Source organism: Hemibagrus wyckioides, linkage group LG09 (genome assembly GCF_019097595.1).
Source record: "Hemibagrus wyckioides isolate EC202008001 linkage group LG09, SWU_Hwy_1.0, whole genome shotgun sequence".
In the NCBI taxonomy this organism is placed as follows: domain Eukaryota; kingdom Metazoa; phylum Chordata; class Actinopteri; order Siluriformes; family Bagridae; genus Hemibagrus; species Hemibagrus wyckioides.
The window spans coordinates 27,560,657-27,580,656 of NC_080718.1; the positions used below are offsets into that span (position 1 = coordinate 27,560,657).

General features: G+C 42.3%; 1 protein-coding gene across 7 annotated transcripts in view; it reads left to right on the top strand.

Annotated features, from left to right (window-relative positions):
• Window positions 1-20,000, top strand: part of dlgap2a (discs, large (Drosophila) homolog-associated protein 2a) — a 269,101-nt gene that overhangs the window by 173,785 nt on the left and 75,316 nt on the right. For 5 of the 7 annotated variants that reach the window (XM_058398495.1, XM_058398496.1, XM_058398500.1 and 2 more), the window contains one exon: window positions 6,072-7,225. In XM_058398495.1, coding sequence (XP_058254478.1) covers window positions 6,072-7,225 — 1,154 coding nt within the window. Of the gene's footprint in view, window positions 1-953; window positions 1,107-6,071; window positions 7,226-10,972; window positions 11,111-20,000 lie in introns of those variants that run through there. The other 2 variants (XM_058398499.1, XM_058398501.1) reach the window with 2 other exon arrangements.

Here is a 20,000-nt window from a genome sequence, read left to right on the forward strand (position 1 = left end):
CCTTTATGCTAAGGATCCACAAGTATATTTGTAGCTTTGGCCCGAATCAAGAGCACAAATGCAAATAATGAGAAGCTGGAGAACTTTTCTGTAAAAACCGAAAGCTAGCATTTAGAAGCAAAAGCTGCTGATCTCCTGAAGCAGTATATCCCATGCCGAGAAGTTCTTACAGGGACGCTAATATCACAACTCAGCCAGAAGAAGGCTTTTATTAATCGCCTCTACGCTCTGGAATAGTCGTCTTGTTTACTTCCTAGGACTTAAATTAATTTTTAAACAGAATTTAAATAACGTCCTGTATAATAAATGAACAGTGTGGAATATCTGTGGTTGATTGACGGATATGCAAATCATGTCATTATAGAGTATAGAGCAAAAAATCTGTACTTTCACTGTGACTTTTCCAAATAAACACCTCTATGAGTAAACAACGTAAGCATAAAATGATGTCATGTAATATTTTTCGCCATTCTGAGAAGCACATTCAGTACCAGTGCACCAGTATCAGCATTTTCTTAAACTACTTCCTGTTTAAAGGCATGAATTCTTTTCCATATAAATCAGACACTAAAACTGCACAGGTGTGTTTGTTTTTTATTGCATCATCTCTATCTCTTAGCGTTCAGCTGTGTGCAAACACTGACACCACAGGATAAGGGAACGACAGCAAAGAGTGCTAAAGGCTATCGGATCTCCAGCTAGCAGCACTGCGGTGCTTTTCTCCAGAGCTGCTGATGCAACAACTCGAATCCCCGTGCACATCATAGCCAAAATGGCCTCAGGGATTTTAGCTCACACAACTGGTTCGATTATGAAGAGCAACGTAGATTGTTTTCAAAGCAGCAATAAAGATGCCTCGCTGTTAATTATTAATTATCTAAGCAAAAAAAGTTACTCTGCAGATGTTTCTGTAAGTTTCCTTGCACTGACCTTTTGACTCTTTTGGCCATTCCCAGACTCTAAAGGATTGTTTCTTCCAACAAGAGAAAATTCTTCCAATGCTCTCCAGGATAGATGGTTTCCAAACAGAGAGACTTGGGTTGCTTTTCGTTCCTGTCTCTGAGGAACCATATTTGCCAGGTTGAGGTGGCAAATGAGATAAAAATGTAAGTCACTTTAGATAAGGGAGTCTGCCTAATGGCATAAATGTAATGTAGGCGTAAAGTGGCTCCACCACCTACACATGAATTGGAGGCGGAGTCATGGAACATGAGCAAGTCATAAGTAAATCCAAGGTATAGATCTGTAGGCCCCGACTGCCGGACTTGCCCCTCTAAAGTTCTCACAAAGTGGCATGGAATGTTCGAGGTCACGCTATGATGATGTCATGCTATGATTTATTCCATTACTTCTATGGCACCTGTTTTCATTACCTCATAGTCGGGTTTCCAAAATCATCATAGCGTGACCTCGAACATCCCTTGCCACTTGGTGAGAACAAAAACTTACCCTAGCCCTAGGGGCAAGTCCGGCAGTTGAGTCTGAGCAAATACCAGTACCAGAAAGTGATGACTATGCAGATTCACCCACATGCAGATTTTACATCTGATCTATATCCCTGCAGACGATCAAAAAAACAGCTAGTTAGAATGATATGATACCTCACAGTCTGATTAGCATTCTTTCCTTGCTAGTACTGTTTCCATTTTTTTGGTGAAGGTTGAAGTATCCTGTACAACACAGTGCCTTGGCCCTGATTCTGACCACATCTTTTACTGCGCTAGTCATCCTCTCATATAAGCCTACATCTTAAAGGTCATATTGATGTGAAAAACAGCTCTCCACTATAAAAGATATACCATCTCCTTTGTGATACTCTCTTCTCGCTGACTCTGCGCCACACATTTAAAGCCTATGTCTCATCAGCTTTTTTTTAAAGCTTTCAGCTCATATTTGTCATGCTGCTCGTCCTTGCAGGAATGTTACAGATACTTGCTGGCAAACTTAGCACTCCACAATGGAGGAGAGATCACCTCATGGCTAACCATCACGTCTCTCTTTCATTTCTTTCCATCTAAAAAAACTGAACGATTAGAAAATCCATTACCACTAAAGCACTGCTGGCCACATCCACTTTATCTACTGATTTGGACTCAAATCAAACAGTCTGCTGGTCATCGCTGCTTCTCAGAGGGTTAAGGACACGATTTCCCCCGTTTTTGATTTTGCAATAAAAGCTACGCTTTTCTACAAGACATCACTTAACCTCTTGAAAAATGGATGATCAGGCATTCTTATCCATCTCTTTGTTCATGACATGAGTTTTGATAAAGTGCCACATATTGTTTGATGATAGTTTGAAGATGTTTTTATGATCTTTTATTGGCACAGTGATGAGACATCTATAGATATTGATGCTCATGTTAAGCACATTTATGAGCCTGGGTTGCTCTGAGCTAAAGAGATTGCTACAGGTCAATATTTTCTTGCTGATTTAACCACCAGGGAGTCCATGTTTTCTGAGACCTGAGATTTCATTGTTTTTCTAGAGGGCTTTCAGGACAGTAGCTTTCTTGTTTTGTATCCAGCCTATCAAATGAGGGCACCAAGTTGAAATATTGATGCTAAAGAATTTTAACAAATCACCTTTTGGAGAATTGACTAACTAGATCTGGATTCTGGATTCATTGAGCTCTTTAGTGGTCAAACAATGCTTAAGAGCTAGAATCCTCTCAGTCTCTTTCCCAGAACCACTACCCTTGGTATGAAGTTGTACGAAAGCTTTCTGCAGAATTGCTAGACCACACCCAGCATTTTTCTCAACACAGAAGCTTATCCACGGTTTCTTACCTTGGATAGATTACTGCATTGCTATCTTTTCTGCCTAGCATGTCAACACTCCACAGCTTCACTGCTCATCCATCCTGTAGCAGATTGATTTCAGAATCCCGCTGCTCACTTTCAAAACCCTCCACCAGCTCACTTCCTGTGATCCTCCTTAGCTGGCCTACTGACCGGTCATGACCTACTGACTGGCTTTGAGCTGCTCTGCTCCCAGACACTCTTTCAACTTTCTTTCGCTATACATCCATAAACTGGGCTCCAGCATTTTGTTTAATACTTTGTTTAACAAGTACATGCATATCAGATTTTCAGATCTCTGATAAAGATAGAAAATTGGAAATTCCTACCTAAAAAGTTAGGAAGGTCTCAGAGTTCAGCATATGCCCTCATGTCAGCATGGTCGCTCACACCACACAGTATACAAAATACTGGTTATTTGTTTTACATCAATCAATATAGACACATAACCTGGTATAAATCTGTCCTATGGACCAATCAGATCACCATTTCAAGAGATCACTGTTTGAACTTCATAGCTCAAATTGACCTAGCTTTAAAATTACATAATTCTGAGTTCCCACTTCCTACTTACGAGTTGTTAAAGATGGTCTGCTCTGTTTGATACTTCCTTCCCTTTAACCTTTTCCATGTTTCTACTGTTTCCCAGTGCTACACCCATTACTTCCTGAGTGTCCTGAAAGGTGCCCAGAAAAAAGTTTTATAATTAATACACTATATGGACAAAAGTATGTGAACACCTGACCATCAGATCCATGTGTGTGGTTCTTCCACAAGCTGTTGGAAGCACACAGTTGTATAGAATGTCTTTGCACGCTGCATTTGAATTTCCCTTCACTGCAACTAAGAGACACAAACTTGTTCCATGTAGACAAGTTGGAGTGGAAGATTTCGAGTGTCCTGCACAGAGCCCTGACTCTGAGTCAACCCCACTGCACCCCAGACCTCCTCATCCAACAGTGTCTGATCAACAGTATCCTCATCAGTGTCTGATCTCAATAATGCTCTTGTAGCTGAATGACCACAAATCCCCACAGCCACAATCCAACCATCTAGTGGACAGCCAACAGTAGAAAGAGTGGAAGCTGTTATAGCAGCAGGTAGGGGACCAACACTGGAATGAGATGCTCAACAAGTACATATGGGTATGGTGGTCAGCTGTTCAGTGAAATGGACTGGTGTCCCAACCAGGGTGCCTCTTGTCTCTAGGATATATTCTTGATACACCTCAATTCTGACCAGGATAAAACTAGCTGCATTAAAATACTCTTTTAAGTAACTATAATGGGAAGTGGTAGCTCAGTGGTTATGGCATCGGGCTGCTGATTGGAAGGTTGTGAGTTAAAATCCCAGGAAAACCAAGCTGGGCCCTTGAGCAAGAACCTCAACAAACAGTGGTATAAAATTCGCTAAATGTAAGTCGCTTTGGATAAGAGTGTCTGCTGTAAAATGCAAGCACAACCTTTTTTTTGAAAGCCGCACAAAATAAGCATTACAATTAACTGTAATTAATTTGGCCCACACCACTTGCACAAAGTAAGCAATCGTGGTAGATGTTGTGGATAACAGGGCATGTGCAGATAAGGAAGCATCTCACGTGTCAGCACGATTTAAATCTGCTATTGTTAATAGGCTGGCGTCTCTTTTGTGATTTCCCGTCACTCCGTTTGTGGCATCTTATCAATGCCGAACAACAGATTCGCAGAAATCTTGTTATATTGTATTCCTCTCTCGATCTGAGGCTTTGCCAACACTGAAGGTTATGTTATTTTGCTTTGAAAGCAGTTCTTGCCTCGATTATCCATTAACTTTGTTTTTCAAGTCCTGTTACCAGAGCCAAACAGGGACGGGAGTTTGTATCTGTCAGACTCGTTTGTGCTGGATGTGTTGCCATTTAAATGCTAATACGATAAGGAGGGCAAAATGTCCTTTATACTTAGTCTGTGTTGGAAAAGTGGGAACAACAAAAGAGCAAATATATCCGTAGGGTTTTGACTGTTAGTCTTAAAGTGGACGTTGTGGTCAAAGTTTTAGGATTGGTGTGACGTGGTTGCTCATGGACCTGACGATGCAGTCCTTGACCCTCACCTGAGAGCCATGTTGTGTTTACAGATACAGATTAGCATAGAGATGTTGAAAATAACTTTAAATAGCTAACAACCGGTTTGACCCCTGTCTTTTACAGATTTTGGTTATTCTTTGCTACATTGACTTATGAAGGTCAGACAGTTGGTGATTTGCATAAGATGCAAGATGCCATGCTCCAATAAGTATGGTAATTGTCTTCTGACTCTTCTGAAAATACTTTCTTAGGCACAGTGTCTTAACACACCTCCACTGAGACGAGATGTTCAGGAAGTGACAAAGCATGAAGGCAGTTAATGAAAGATTCAAATTTAAAATTAATTAAGGGACACAAATGTGGCTAAGTACGGGTGAAAATGAATCTACTTACAATTCTAAGCATCTCAGTAAACTTCACTGAGCCTAAATTACTCCTGTTGCTCAAGGTAGCATCATTACTGTTTTTTATCACAACTATAAAACCCATTTCCCGATCTCAGATTGTAAATCTCTAATTTAACCCCCGGGCCACTAAAACAGGCATGAACAAGCGTGGCACGGCAATGTCACCGAATGAAAGTGATCAGAGTGATCAAACTTAGAATCCCTGTGTCTGTCCTTGACGAAAAATTCCAGCAAATGTGGTTTTAATCTCAGAGTCTTGCTTCCCAAGGACGACTGCTGACACTCCTCAAAGTACTCTCCAACCAAAGCTGGCTTTGACGGATGGCACCGTGGTGCTAAAATGATAGGCTATTATTTTACTTTGCATTGGATAAATGGAAATGGTAACCATGTTCTCTATCTGACTTACAGGGAAGTGCTTGTGGATGGCTCAGCTCCTGTTCTTGTCACGTTGTGATTTTTAAAGAAAGTTTTTATTGGAATTGCACAGTTTTAAAAAATTATCAATATTTTCATGCAATCATGTGATGTTCATACACATGAACTAGACAAAGCAGATAATAATTTGAAGAGTTTTCATTGAATTTCTTGCCTTGTGCTTCAATTTGTGTGGCAGAATTGTGAAAGATTGAGAGCATCATTGTGCTCTGATAAATGCTAAGCTGTGGCTGAGCCAAGAATAATTATTAGTTAGTCAAAGCAAAAAAGGAATCAAGCAGAAGTCTAGTCGACAGCTAAGTAATAAAAGGTACAGGACTATTTTGACCCATAGTCTCTTTGTTTCTCCTTGTCATTTGCAGACCAGCCATATTCATGGTCCCCCATCCAGTACTTCGATGAAGACAGCTACCCCTCCCCTCCCAGGAATATGAAAGGTCTATCAGGCGGTCGTCCCCAGCTAAACATCACAACTGGACACTCCTGTGGCCTGACAGACTGCGACCACTCCCTCGACCACCTGCAACATGGTGTTCCCGATCCCCGCTCGTCTTACCTTCTTAGCCCCACAGAGAGTTGCCCCATGGACCACCACCGCTGCTCGCCGCGGAGCTCCATCCATTCGGAGTGCATGGTGATGCCTGTCTCCATGGCCTCTGACCACGTTTCCAGCAGCACATTTCCCAGGATGCATTACAGTTCACATCATGAGAGTTCGCGGGAGGATGGCACCACTGGGCATGGCAGTGGCGGTGGTGGTGTTATTGGAGGGGGTGGAGTAGGAGGAGGTGTTGCAGGTAGTGGTTCTGGTTCTGGGAAAATGAACCGAATACCTGCTAACCTCCTAGACCAATTTGAGAAGCAGCTGCCCATCCATCGAGATGGATTCCACACGCTGCAATACCAGCGCACATCCACGGCTACCACCAACAGCGAGCAGCGGAACGAGAGTCCAGGTCGGATCCGCCACCTGGTGCACTCTGTGCAGAAGCTCTTTACCAAGTCCCACTCGCTGGAAGGCTCCTCCAAGATGAACGGCACCAAGGGAGACTCGCGCTCGGAAAGCGGCCATCACCATCACGGGCACCACCACGGCCACCACAAACACAGCAAGAGGAGCAAGAGCAAAGAGCGCAAAGCTGACTCCAAGCACCGCTCAGGGATCGCCGGGTGGTGGAGCTCTGATGATAACCTAGACAGTGACAGCACCTACCGGACTCCCAGTGTCATGAGTCGGCACCATGTGGACCACATAAGTCACTGCTACCCGGAATCGGTCCCAGGCCATTTTGGAGATCTTTCACTTAAGACCTCCAAGAGCAACAATGACGTGAAGTGTTCAGCATGTGAGGGCATGGCCTTGGCTCCTGAGGGCAAGTTCATGAAGCGGAGTTCTTGGTCCACTTTGACTGTTAGCCAGGCCAAAGAGGCCTACCGCAAGTCCTCGCTCAACCTCGAGAAACCTATGATGCCTCAAGACCTCAAGTCCCCCATGAGGCCTTGTCATTATCTTCAGGTCAGTGAAGCTGTAAGATTTTTATAACAGTTGGGCTTTTTTTGTAATATATGAGCAGTAAATCTGCAGTCTGCATTTTGGCATAGAACCATAGCACTGCACTTACAATTATTTTTGGAGAACAAAATTATATCCAAACCTATAATGTAGCAATTTAACAGTCCTGCTGTTGCTGAAGTGCTTTCTGATTGTGTTTGTGTTTCTGATGATGGAGTGCGAAGAGTGGTAATTTAATGCCATATTTGGGGACAGATTTATTAGCAATAGCAGTAGGATTCGATGCCCTGAGGAGCTTTGCTAGGATTTACAAATATTGCAAACAGTGGGCTCTATTGATTAGCATTGATTGCATGGTACACAAACACATAATAGTAATAAATCACTGTTCCTACCTTTCATTATTTAGGTTCCCCTTCATTTTTAGCGCTTGAGAGAAACTTGAGATTACTGAAATAGCTGTGTGGTATTTTCTGACACCGTACCAGGGTTGTTTATATACCTGTAGAACTATGAGGGTATTTCCCTCAAACATCAACTGTTTTAATTAATAAATAGTGGTGTAAAAGGCTATAAAAAAAACATGAAGCAACATTAATTTGTTGTATAGCACATGGACGTTCCACCCAGGAAAGAGTATCTCTTCTGATTTGAGCAAGAACGAGGAGTTGTACTAGCAGAGGAGTTGTTTGGGAAGGTCAAGATCATGGAAAGATTCTAAAGGAGTGAATAGAAGTGATTATATTTTATGAACTCAACTACCGGTGCACGTTTTTGCCATTTAATCCAATGGCTGCAAGGTGGGTGGAATGCAGATGCTTTCAAAAAGCACTCCCACCAGCAGTTTATTTAGCTCTTTCTTACCTTCTAACCAATCTTGCTTCAAGTACGGGGGTAAGTAGAAAAAGAAAAAAAATACTCAGTGAATATGAAGAGGACCAGCAAGTGATGACATGCCTCTTTATCTGTGGCTGCATACATCACCAGATTTAATCCAATCAGCATCAATGTTAATAATAATCTAGCCAGCAGGCTAGGCTGGTTCTTTAACAGGCTAGGCTAGTTCTTTAACTGGTACTACTTGGACTAGTGAGAAAGTTGCTACAAACATTACAGGTCAATGATTGTTCTGAAAGGTGTTAAAGATTTAAATGCACCAAAGACTAGATGTTTTTGGGAGACTAATGAAGAGTAAATCGAGATGGACGGTAACGACATCGGTTTGATCTACGATACAAGATGATTCAGCATCTTTTCAGTGTTTAGCAGAGGGAAAAGCTGCAGTGGTGAGAAATCTAAATTTTAGAGACAGAATTTATGTGCAGCTTGAAGGTACATAATGGGGTCAAGCAATACACCAAGATTACAAACCACTAGCGAAGGCTTAACAACGACACCATCAATATGGATGACAAAATCCTCCATCCTGAGAGTCATTGATTTTATTATGTGCTAGCCACATTGGCGCTCTGTGGTCTTCTCTGTCCGATCATAAATAGTTCTGAGGCTTGGGTGGCATTCAGGAAAGATGACCACTTGCTGGGACTATCATTGGCGGTATCAGGGTGACACATCAGGGAAAGCAGAAAGAGCTGAGATTAATGTTGTAAAATTGCTTGATCCTGCTGACTCGGAAGAAAGCTCCACTGCTCGTGAGCTGCATTTATTTAGTGTCCTGCTTGGGTAGTAGTAAGGGATTAGATATGCTCGATCAATCTTGAGTGGGATTTATCAGTAGGATGGATAGGGCCACTTGAGGGTAACTGTTAATTAGCGGGGTTTGTCGGTTTGACGGATCAGGACGGGATCATTTTTAAGATGGACAGCAGCTAGACCTTTGTTTTTTTGTTTTTTTTTGGATGGAAGCGGAATCTAGGCTTGGACCCTAGAAAGTCAGCTAATTAGTCATGAAAATTTTCATCCCGTCTCATCATGTTATTTGTACTCAATAAAATATCATCAAATTCTTTGCAATTGCTGTGACCCTGCAGCCCATATGCTTACTATGTAAATGAGCGATCACGATCCACCCACTTCTGCTAATTACAGGTTCATGAAAAAGGTGTTAACAGTTCAGTCAAGGCTGAGAGGTGTCAGTTTATAATTACACAACGATCATCATTTCAATTGAAGTGGGAGGTTTTATAAATCGGTCACTTAACTGACTTTAATTGCAGGCTAATTGCACTGGCCAAAGCCTGAGCCACATTACTTTTGATTTTTTATTTGACTAAATTATTTACTCATTTGGAGCTGCAGCGTTAGAATAAAATGATCGCTAACACTTTCAGTATCAGATGCCTGCTTCGGTCCGTCATCGTTACAGCGCCAATTAGTTTAGGTTTGTGTTCATCGAGCGTGTCAGATAGGATTAACTACCAGCATGTGCCGCCATGACCCGGACCGTGCGAGAGCCGATGATTCTGATGCATCTGTGTTTCACGCCACTTAATGGGCTCCTTCGGCCGTGATAAACACACAGCGCCAAGAATAGCGCAAGCCATCCATCCGGCTGCTGTTTTTGGCAGCTGTTATCAATGCGGACCTCAGTGACGCACACGCTCGGGGAGATTTATGTCCCTTCGCTCTGAAGCAAACTGACTAAAAGGTTGCAACATCCACGCCGAGCCATGTGCATTGGGGACGGGAGGGAGGAAATAAAGAAGCTATTTTGGGGGTGTCTTTATCAGAAAGCTCAGTCAAGCGAAGAGAGACGGAATTGTTCGTCGAGAATGTGGCTCGAAGCGGAATCGATGCTAAAAAGTTTATGCTCGTTTGCTTTATTGGTATGGCTTCTGCTGTTTGTCTCAGACCGTGTAGGATGTCGAGTTACTCGGTCCAGATGGTCGATTTTCTGCACAAGTCGTTCTTCTTTTAGTATCCTCAGTTGGATAGAACCAACGCTTATGAAACAGATACTGATCTTAAATGTCAAATATTGCCCGGAAATCATTAGATTAATTTCTTGTTTGGCGAGACTTCGAATCATGCTCAAGGGATACATTTCGTTGGTGTGCTGTTATTCAGAAGGACAGCCTTCAAGCTCTGTCACTGAACTGGAAATGTCTTCTCTAGGGGTGTGTGTGTGTGTGTGTGTGTGTGTGTGTGTGTGTGTGTGTGTGTGTGTGTGTGTGTGTGTGTGTGTGTGTGTGTGTGTGTGTGTGTGTGTGTGTGTGTGAATCACTGTTCAAGTGGTTACTTCTCTGGGTTGTTGATTGGAAGATCAGGGTTCAAGCCCCAGCACAGCCAACGTGCCACTGTTGGGGCCCTTGAGCCAGGCCCTTAACCTCCCCCTGCTCCAGGGGTGCTGCATCATGGCTGACCCTGCGCTCTGACCCAAACCCTCCAAGGATGGGATATGTGAAGAAAGAACTTCACTGTGCAGTAGTGTGACAAATAAAGGCTTCTTAACTTATTTATAACTTTTTATCCGTTTATCGTTATACCAATAGATTCCAGAGCTTAAACTCCTCTGTACATCCTCTAACTGATACAAAGCACTGACACTGGAGACTCCTTCCATAAATGTTAAATAAACATCTCCTTACAGAAAACATCACTAAACAAGATACAGATATATGGCTGCTATAAAGTAAGATTGTAACATGGTTGAAATGAAACTATAACCAGATGAGAAATTGCTGTGGTATTAAAGGAATTTAGGAGAACTTAGAGGTTATAACAGTTACTCTGAAACTTTTGGTGTGTGTGTGTGTGTGTGTGTGTGTGTGTGTGTGTGTGTGCAGTTGGCACAGACACTGAATGTGGTGTTTTTCGATGAAGTTAAGGAGTGCAGGTGTTAAACTGGCTGGAAAAGCCATTCTGCACCAGTTGAGTCACCCTGCTAACTGGCACCTCGTTCACACTCGAGAACCAGCTTCCCTGTGGGTGGGTGCACACACACACACACACACACACACACACACACACACACACTGCCCTCCCTCCTTGCTTTTGTATGATCTCTGAAAGACCTAATAGCATCCCTCCCTCTTTCTCTCTATCTGTCTGTTTCTATCTCTCTCTCTCTCTCTCACACACACACACACACATCTTGTTTGTTTTCTTTATGAATTTGCTTAACCTCCCTCTTACCCCATGTTCCTTTTTTTATTCCTCTTTTTTTCATGTTCCCTCTTTCTCTGTCTCCTGCTGAGGTGGCGATTGATCTGAGTCCAGTTTGACATCAGTCCAGAGACAGATCAGAGCTTCTGTGAAAAAAATAGCTAAAAAAATGACAGAATCCCTCGCAGCTTTGGATTACAATAAACTGAAGAAAAGCGAGCGCTAGTTAGTTAGCAATTACAGAAAGCATCTCATTCCAAGTGAAGGAAAATGTGAAGGCTTTCCCGAGAGTCATTTCAGTTCAGTGTGTTTAAACATGGGCAAAATTTAGGTTATAAAAATATTTTATAGGAGGTGAATGGTAAAGGATGTGTGATTATTTCTAAACTATAAATTTTAAACTTGGGAAATTAATCTATTTGCATAAACTCCGCCCTGTATTTTGCCTTTTTTGGTAGAAATGTTCCCATCACGATTTGCATATTCATTAAGGCAAGGATAAAAACTGGAAAGTCTTTGGAAAGTTAGGTTTATGGGTATGTAGAAGTCTGGAAATGTGGGTTTATGGGAATATAAATGTCTGGAAATATAGATGTCTTGAAATATAGAAGTCTGAAAATATAGACGTCTGGAAATTTGGGTTTATGGGAATGTAGACGTCTGGAAATATAGATGTCTGAAAAAATTTAGCATATTCATTAAGGCAAGGATCATAACTGGAAAGTCTTTGGGAGTTATGGGTTTATGGGATATAGACATCTGGAAATATAGATGTCTGCAAATATAAACATCTGGGAATATATAGAAGTCTGGAAATTTCTGTTTATGGGAATATAGACGTCTGGAAATATAGAAGTCTAAAAATATAGAAGTCTGAAAATATAGACGTCTGGAATTGTGGGTTTATCTGATATAGACATCTGGAAATACAGAAGTCTGAAAATAAAGATGTCTGGAAATATAGACGTCTGGAATTGTGTGTTTATGGGAATATGGAAGTCTGAAAATATAGACGTCTGGAAATATAAAATACTTCTATATTTCTACAGACTTCTATATTTCCATAGCCCTACATTTCCAGACTTCTATATTCCAATAAACCCACAATTCCAGATGTCTACAATTTCAGACGTTTATAGCTGTAGTTTTAAAATATAAATGTCTGGAAATGTGGCTTTATGTGAATGTATAAGTGTGGGAATAGAGAATTCTGGAAATATAGATGTCTGGAATTATAGAAGTATGGAGTTGAAGGTTTATGGGGATATAGGTGTCTGTAAATTATAATGATAGAAAGTCTGGAAACACATGTCCTGAGCTGTATAAGGTTGTGAAGCGTGAGGTTGGTGAGTAAATATGATGAGTCAGTGATATCACTCTGTCAGTGTGATGAGTCCTGAGTCTCTCTCTCACTCAGATCAGGGAATTTCACTGCTGCAATCAAACGCAATCAGCGTTTCTCTTCTACGAGAGTTACACTTCTACACTGGGACGGTGTGTGTGTGTGTGTGTGTGTGTGTGTGTGTGTGTGATCTCACACATCTTACACTTCAATATTATTAAGGAGAGCAGCATGAACTCACACTAACATCCTGAGCCTTAATGACTCCACTTGTGTTGCCTTTTTTTAATCTATTGCTCTTTTTCTCTCTTTATCAAGCTCTCGGTCATCTCTCTCTCTCTCTCTCTCTCTCTCTCCCAACACTAGTTTTTTCCACCTCTCTTTAATTCAGTTTCATTTCCTCCAAGTTAGGGCTTTACTTTTATACTCACTCTCTGTCTTACTGTATGCCTTTCTATTTTCTTTCTTTCTGTCTCTATGCTGTAATCTGACTTTCGTTATGATTCCCCCTCTCGCTTTTGGTTTCTATGTATCTCTCTCTCTCTCTCTCTCTCTCGCTCTCCCTCTCCTCTCATTATGTTTTAATTTTATCTTACTCTCATTCTTTGTTGTTTTTTTTTTCTTTTTCCTCTCTCATCCTTTTTTAATACCACACTTTCCTTCCTGTCTGTGTTTAAATAATCCTTACTCTAAGCTGTACCTGTCTCACTCTCTATCTTCCTGCATGCGTGTCTATTTGCCTTCTTTCTTTCTTTCTTTCTTTCTTTCTTTCTTTCTTTCTTTCTTTCTTTCTTTCGGTCTGTCTCTATGCTTTAATCTGCCTTCCGTTGTGATTTGCTTTTGGTTTCTTTGTCTTTCTGTCTCTCTGCTCTCTCTCTCTATGTGGTTTTCAGATTTAATGTCTGTCTATCTGTCTCTCTTGTCATTTCTGTCTGTCTCTCCTTCTTTCTCTCTCTCTGACCCCCCCCCTCTCTTTTCTCTGTGATCAGCCCATCATGAACACGGTCATTAGCTGGAGTATTAGAGCAGCTGGTGACAGCCTGTCAGCAAAAGTAGCTCCCAGTAATCCCTCACTCAAACTCCTTAAGGGAGAGACAGAAAGAGAGAGAGAGAGAGAGAGAGAGAGAGTGAGAGAGACTTTTTTTTTTTTTTTACTTTTTACAATCCTTTTATTTACACATAAGTCACATAATATGTAGTAAAATCAGGGTGACTCAGTAATTCAATAAATATACATTCAAATATTTCAATAAATTAAGTTAAGACATATCAGAGAATGGTGGATTTAGTTTAGCTCTAGTGCAAAGCAGAGTTTCTCTTCTGATACAGAGCATTAGCATGACACCACACACACTCTCAAATATCTTCACATCATTCATCTTTTTGTAGAAATTAAAATCAATTAAAATTCTTGATTTAACAAGTCTGAGGAAAATTCTCTTTGCATCACAGTCTGAGTTTTGTGCAATTTTGCTTTTTCTACTCAGGTATAATTGCCATTTTGACCTGACCAAATACAAAATTGATCAACTGGCATTTGAACCTGTTCCTCCTGACATATTTAAAACCAAAGATAAAACAGTGAAAAGTAAAAACAACATTAAAAGACCTTAAAAACACAAACAGTAACCTGGAGCAGTGAATAAAAGCATGAAAAACTGTTTCTCTCTGTGAACAAAATGGACAGTTGTGTGCAATATCAGGGTTTAAAACAGAAATAAAAGAGTTCACAGAGATTATACAGTGTAAAATCCTCCATTGGAGGTCGGCAGCTTTTTTGGTTAATGGTGGTTTATACAGTGCGTCCACTCTGGTTTAATATCATCATTAAAACCATGTACATTTCTCCATGGGGTGTCTACCCTCCCACTCAGCTTTTTCTTATTTAAAACTTCCCCGACACTGACCCAAAGTCCATCTCCCTTTCGCCCCGGCACTCCAGGAGGGGGCCTGCACACCCATCGAGGTCAGGAGCGATGTTCAGGAAAGGGTTCGTCCTCTGCAGGCCCAGTCTCTGTATGATGACAATCCATGAGCTGAACACACTCCTCTGATGTTAGTGCAGATCTCCAGTGGTGTAGGAGCTGATTGAAAACACGCAGGGACCGCAGTCCCATACGCACTGCCAGGTCCTCTGCCCTCGACAAGTCTGACCCTGCGATGTTCACAAGCTCCCGGAGCATTACAATCCCTGAGGAGATGACAGTTCTGGACAATGCAGGGACGGTCACACTGGAGATGTCCAGTCACCCACCATACACCAGAGGCTCCTCCAGCAGCCAGTGTAGCGTTCTGCAGCCCTTGTTCTGTTTCTTAAAACATTCCAGATTTTAAAAAGTCCACGGTAAAAGTCTGGTAATCCAGAAATGTCCAGCATTTCTTTGTCCATTAAAAACAACGCTCTGTCCAGCCCCAGTCCTTGAACTGTGTGTAATAGTCCACTGGCTGCTGCTCTCCATACTAAGTCTCTGGGTCCAGTGAGGAGTCTCTGGATGAACTGGAGGGGGAAGGCTACGGCTCTGCTGGACAGCTGGACCAGCCCCTGTCCTCCTTCCTCTTTCGGCAGATGAAGAACACTCTGTGGAATCCAGTGTAGACCGTCCCAGAAGAAGTCCACCAGTAGGGCCTGGATATTCGCTAGCAGGTTCGGAGGCGGATCCACGCATGCCACCTTGTGCCAGAGGGACGACGCGGCGAGGTTGTTGATGACCAGCATTCTCCCCCTGTAGGACATCTTTGGAACCAGCCGCTTCCACCTGCTCAGTCTGCCCTTCACGTGTTCTACAGAACCTTCCCAGTTTTTATTTAAAAACTCTTTGTTCCCCAGGTAGACACCCAAGTATTTAAAACCACCTCTTTTCCACGCTAAGCCTCCTGGTAGTGACGGTTGCCCACTTCCCCACTCCCCAACTAAAATGGCTTCACTCTTTGACCAGTTAACCTTTGCAGAGGATAAAATCTAAAAGTCCCTTAAAATATCAGTTAAAACATTCACATCTTCCTGTGTGTTTATCATCACTACCAGATCGTCTGCATAAGCTGATAAACATGTTGAGGCATTAACATGTGGCATATTAAAACCAGAGAGATTACTTCTTAACTTATTTAAAAGAGGTTCAATGGCTAGAGAGTACAACATTCCAGAGAGGGAACAGCCCTGCCTGATCCCTCTGTACACTCTAAAAGGAGCACATAAACCAGCGTTAACCTTCAGTACACTCTCAATGTCACTGTACAACACCTTGATCATAGCTATAAATCCTGGGTTGAACCCAAAGGCTTCCAGCACCTTCCACAAATATTCATGTTCAATCCGGTCAAAAGCCTTTTCCTGATCTAGAGAAATCAGACCAGTCTTTAAGCCCAATAGCCTGGAGACATCCAAAATGTCATGAATTAGATACACGTTATCGAATATGGACCTTTCAGGCACACAGTACGTCTGGTCCTGGTGAATGAGCTGCTCCATTACCTTAGTCAGTCTCGAGGCTAATGCTTTTGAGAGCAGCTTGCAGTCAGCGCACAGTAGTGAGACCGGGCGCCAGTTTTTCAGATGTGACAGGTCTCCCTTTTTCTGCACTTTGTAAAAAATGTCAGCTGGTGTTTAAAACCATAAAAACGATCTAATCTCGCCAGGGAGAGTGTGTTATCTATGGCATGGGCCCACGTGTACTGTCTTTTTCTTATAAAAAGTTCTCAATATGTCACTTAACTCGTGGGCCTCCATCATCTCCCACAGATGCTTACGGGAAGCCATGTGAGGTTCTGTGTGGTTCCAATCTAAAATATCTGTAGTACAGTTAAAATCTCCACCCAGAATTACAATTTCTGCAGTGTTGCAGTCAGCAATGACATTGTTCAATGTGTCTAAAAATGTCATCCTCTCCACTGCACTGGTGGGAGTGTCCACACAGATAAAAACTAAAACCTCATTCTCATAAAGTTTTCACTTTTAAAAACCTCCCATTTAAAATCTCCTCAACTGAATAAGAACAAGGAATAAAAGTGTGAGCAAAGAGCAAGGCGACTCCACCACTGAGCGTTGTGTTATGGCTTAAAATGACCAACCCATCCCACTCCTTCACCCAATCAGCAGCATTGCTGGTATCGCTGTGGGTTTCTTGCAGCATGGCAACGTCAATGTGCTTCTGCTTTAAAAGACCATACAGTTTAGCTCTCTTATTCTGCTCTCTTGCTCCATTAATATTTAAACTCACAATATTAATACCCTTCATTAAAATAAATAAAATAAATAAAACTAAGCAGAGGGTAAAATACACTCTAAAATAAAAAACACCACACATTATTTTTTCCCAGTTCTTCCAGAGTTTTCCCAGTTCATTCTTGTTACCAGTTTCTTCAGATGGAAAATTTCTACATCAATAAACGCTCCTTCTCTTCTGAAGTGTTTAACATCATGAATAAACTGTTTGCGGTCATGGAAAAAACTGAGAATCAAACATTAAAACTGAGTCTGACATGCAGTCATCACTGTCTGATTCCTCCACCTTTGTGTCCTTTTTGCCTGTTTTTTCTCCAGAAACTCCAGAACTGCTCCAGAACCCACTGAGCTCTTCTCAGTGGAGCACGGCTTCTCCCGGTCCGGTTGAGCCGAGCATGGCTCTTCCGCAGCCAGTTCGGATGTGTATGGCTTTTCTGGGGCAGGCGTAGCTCTAGTGGGCTTCTGGGCTGCAGTCTGACTCTCACTCTCTTTAGGGTCTGGTGCAGCAGCAGCTCTGGGGCCCTCAGCACCCGGCCGAACTGTAGCCGCAGGGGGAACGACCTCGGGTCGCTCAGAAACACCGGGGTCACTCTGCCTCTCAGAGCAGGCCCAAACAAGGTGCCCTGTTTTACCACATTTAAAACACTTAATATCTGCATCTGAAGAGACAAAATTGTTGTAGTCAAATCCATCAACAGAAAATTTAAAAACGGCATTCAGCTCTTCCACACCTTCTTTGAAGACCATAAACACCATTCTCCTAAAAGAAACCAAGTGTTTCACCAGTGGGGACTTACAACCAAGGGGGATTCTCTTAATGGGGGAGACAAGTCGCCCGTAGCGAGACAACTCTTTACAGATAGCCTCGTCTGAAATAAAAGGAGGGACATTGGACAACATAACCTTCTTAGATGGAGAACTGACGGGAGAAACCAGTATTGACTCATTATTAACAATTATTCCATTCTGAATCAGATTTCTCACTTTATCTACATTATTCAAGAACACCACAATGGCACTGTTCATTCTGGAGGCAGAGACAATGTTCTCATGCCCCACCACGATACCGACTGCTAAACAACATTCCTCTATACTCACCGGACACACAACACGGACACCGTGCCGGACACACAACACAGACACTATGCCGGACACACAACACAGACACAGTGCCGGACACACAACACAGACACCGTGCCGGACACACAACACAGACACCGTGCCGAACACACAACACGGACACCGTGCCGGACACACAACACGGACACCGTGCCGGACACACAACACGGACACCGTGCCGGACACACAACACAGACACCGTGCCGGACACACAACACAGACACCGTGCCGGACACACAACACAGACACCGTGCCGGACACACAACACAGACACCGTGCCGGACACACAACACAGACACCGTGCCGGCGAGTCAGACTCTCACACAGCCTTCGGATCCGCCATAACTACGCTTCACCGAGAAACAGAGTGTCTTTTCAGTTCTGTATACAAATTCATTATTTCTCCAAAATTAAAACCTCATATGTTTGTAACCATTTCCACATCCTTCACTTTAACACCAAACACTTGAATACTGACAAAAAAATCACAGCTTCCTTTCATTTTCCCTCTTTTTACTGAAATAAACAGACAGCTTTGCCTCTTGAAAGAGAAAATGAATGAATCACCCGGCCTTTTTTCTTGTTTGTTTTACTATATGAATAATTAAAAATAAAAATCTGCTCACTAAACCTTTCACCAAAAGACATGGTGAAACAGGGTAACAGGGTGATCAGCATCTCAAACAATTTTGGCAAATCTCCCACAGTTGATAAAACAGTAAAAATGATTTCAGAGAAAATGGCTTTCACTCCAACAATACAGTATCACCGGCATTCTTATATAGAAAACTGGAAATGTGTGTGTGTTGGAATAAACACATCTGGAAATATAGACATCTGGAAATATAGAAATCTGGAAATAAAGAAGTCTGGAAATATAAAAATCTGGAAATATAGAAATCTGGTAATTAGGGTTTATTGAAATATAGACATCTGGAAAAATAGAAGTCTGGTAAAAATAGATGTCTGAAAATATAGATGTCTGGAAATATAGGAGTCTGGTAAAATAGAAGTCTGGAAATGTGGTTCTGTAGGAATATAAAAGTCTGAGAGAGAGAGAGAGAGAGAGAGAGAGAGAGAGAGAGAGAGATTTTGATTGAACACAAGCAGTGTGCAGGAGAAACATAAACAGCTCAATAACACTTCACTGAGTGTTATTCTACTCAGTGTTCCTCAATGAAACCTGAACACTGCATCCTGTTCCTCACTGAAACCTCAAACCACATCCCGTTCCTCACTGAAACCTCAAACCACATCCCGTTCCTCACTGAAAACTCAAACCTCATTCTGTTCCTCACTGAAACCTCAAACCACATCCCGTTCCTCACTGAAAACTCAAACCTCATTCTGTTCCTCACTGAAAACTCAAACCTCATTCTGTTCCTCACTGAAACCTCAAACCACATCCCGTTCCTCACTGAAAACTCAAACCTCATTCTGTTCCTCACTGAAACCTCAAACCACATCCCGTTCCTCACTGAAACCTCAAACCACATCCTGTTCCTCAATGAAGCCTGAAACTTCATCCCATTCCTCACTGAAGCCTCAAACCTCATCCCGTTCCTCACTGAAGCCTCAAACCTCATTCTGTTCCTCACTGAAACCTCAAACCACATCCCGTTCCTCACTGAAAACTCAAACCTCATTCTGTTCCTCACTGAAACCTCAAACCACATCCCGTTCCTCACTGAAAACTCAAACCTCATTCTGTTCCTCACTGAAAACTCAAACCTCATTCTGTTCCTCACTGAAACCTCAAACCACATCCCGTTCCTCACTGAAAACTCAAACCTCATTCTGTTCCTCACTGAAACCTCAAACCACATCCCGTTCCTCACTGAAACCTCAAACCACATCCTGTTCCTCAATGAAGCCTGAAACTTCATCCCATTCCTCACTGAAGCCTCAAACCTCATCCCGTTCCTCACTGAAGCCTCAAACCTCATCCTGTTCCTCAATGAAGCCTCAAACCTCATTCTGTTCCTCACTGAAACCTCAAACCTCATCCTGTTCCTCACTGAAGCCTCAAA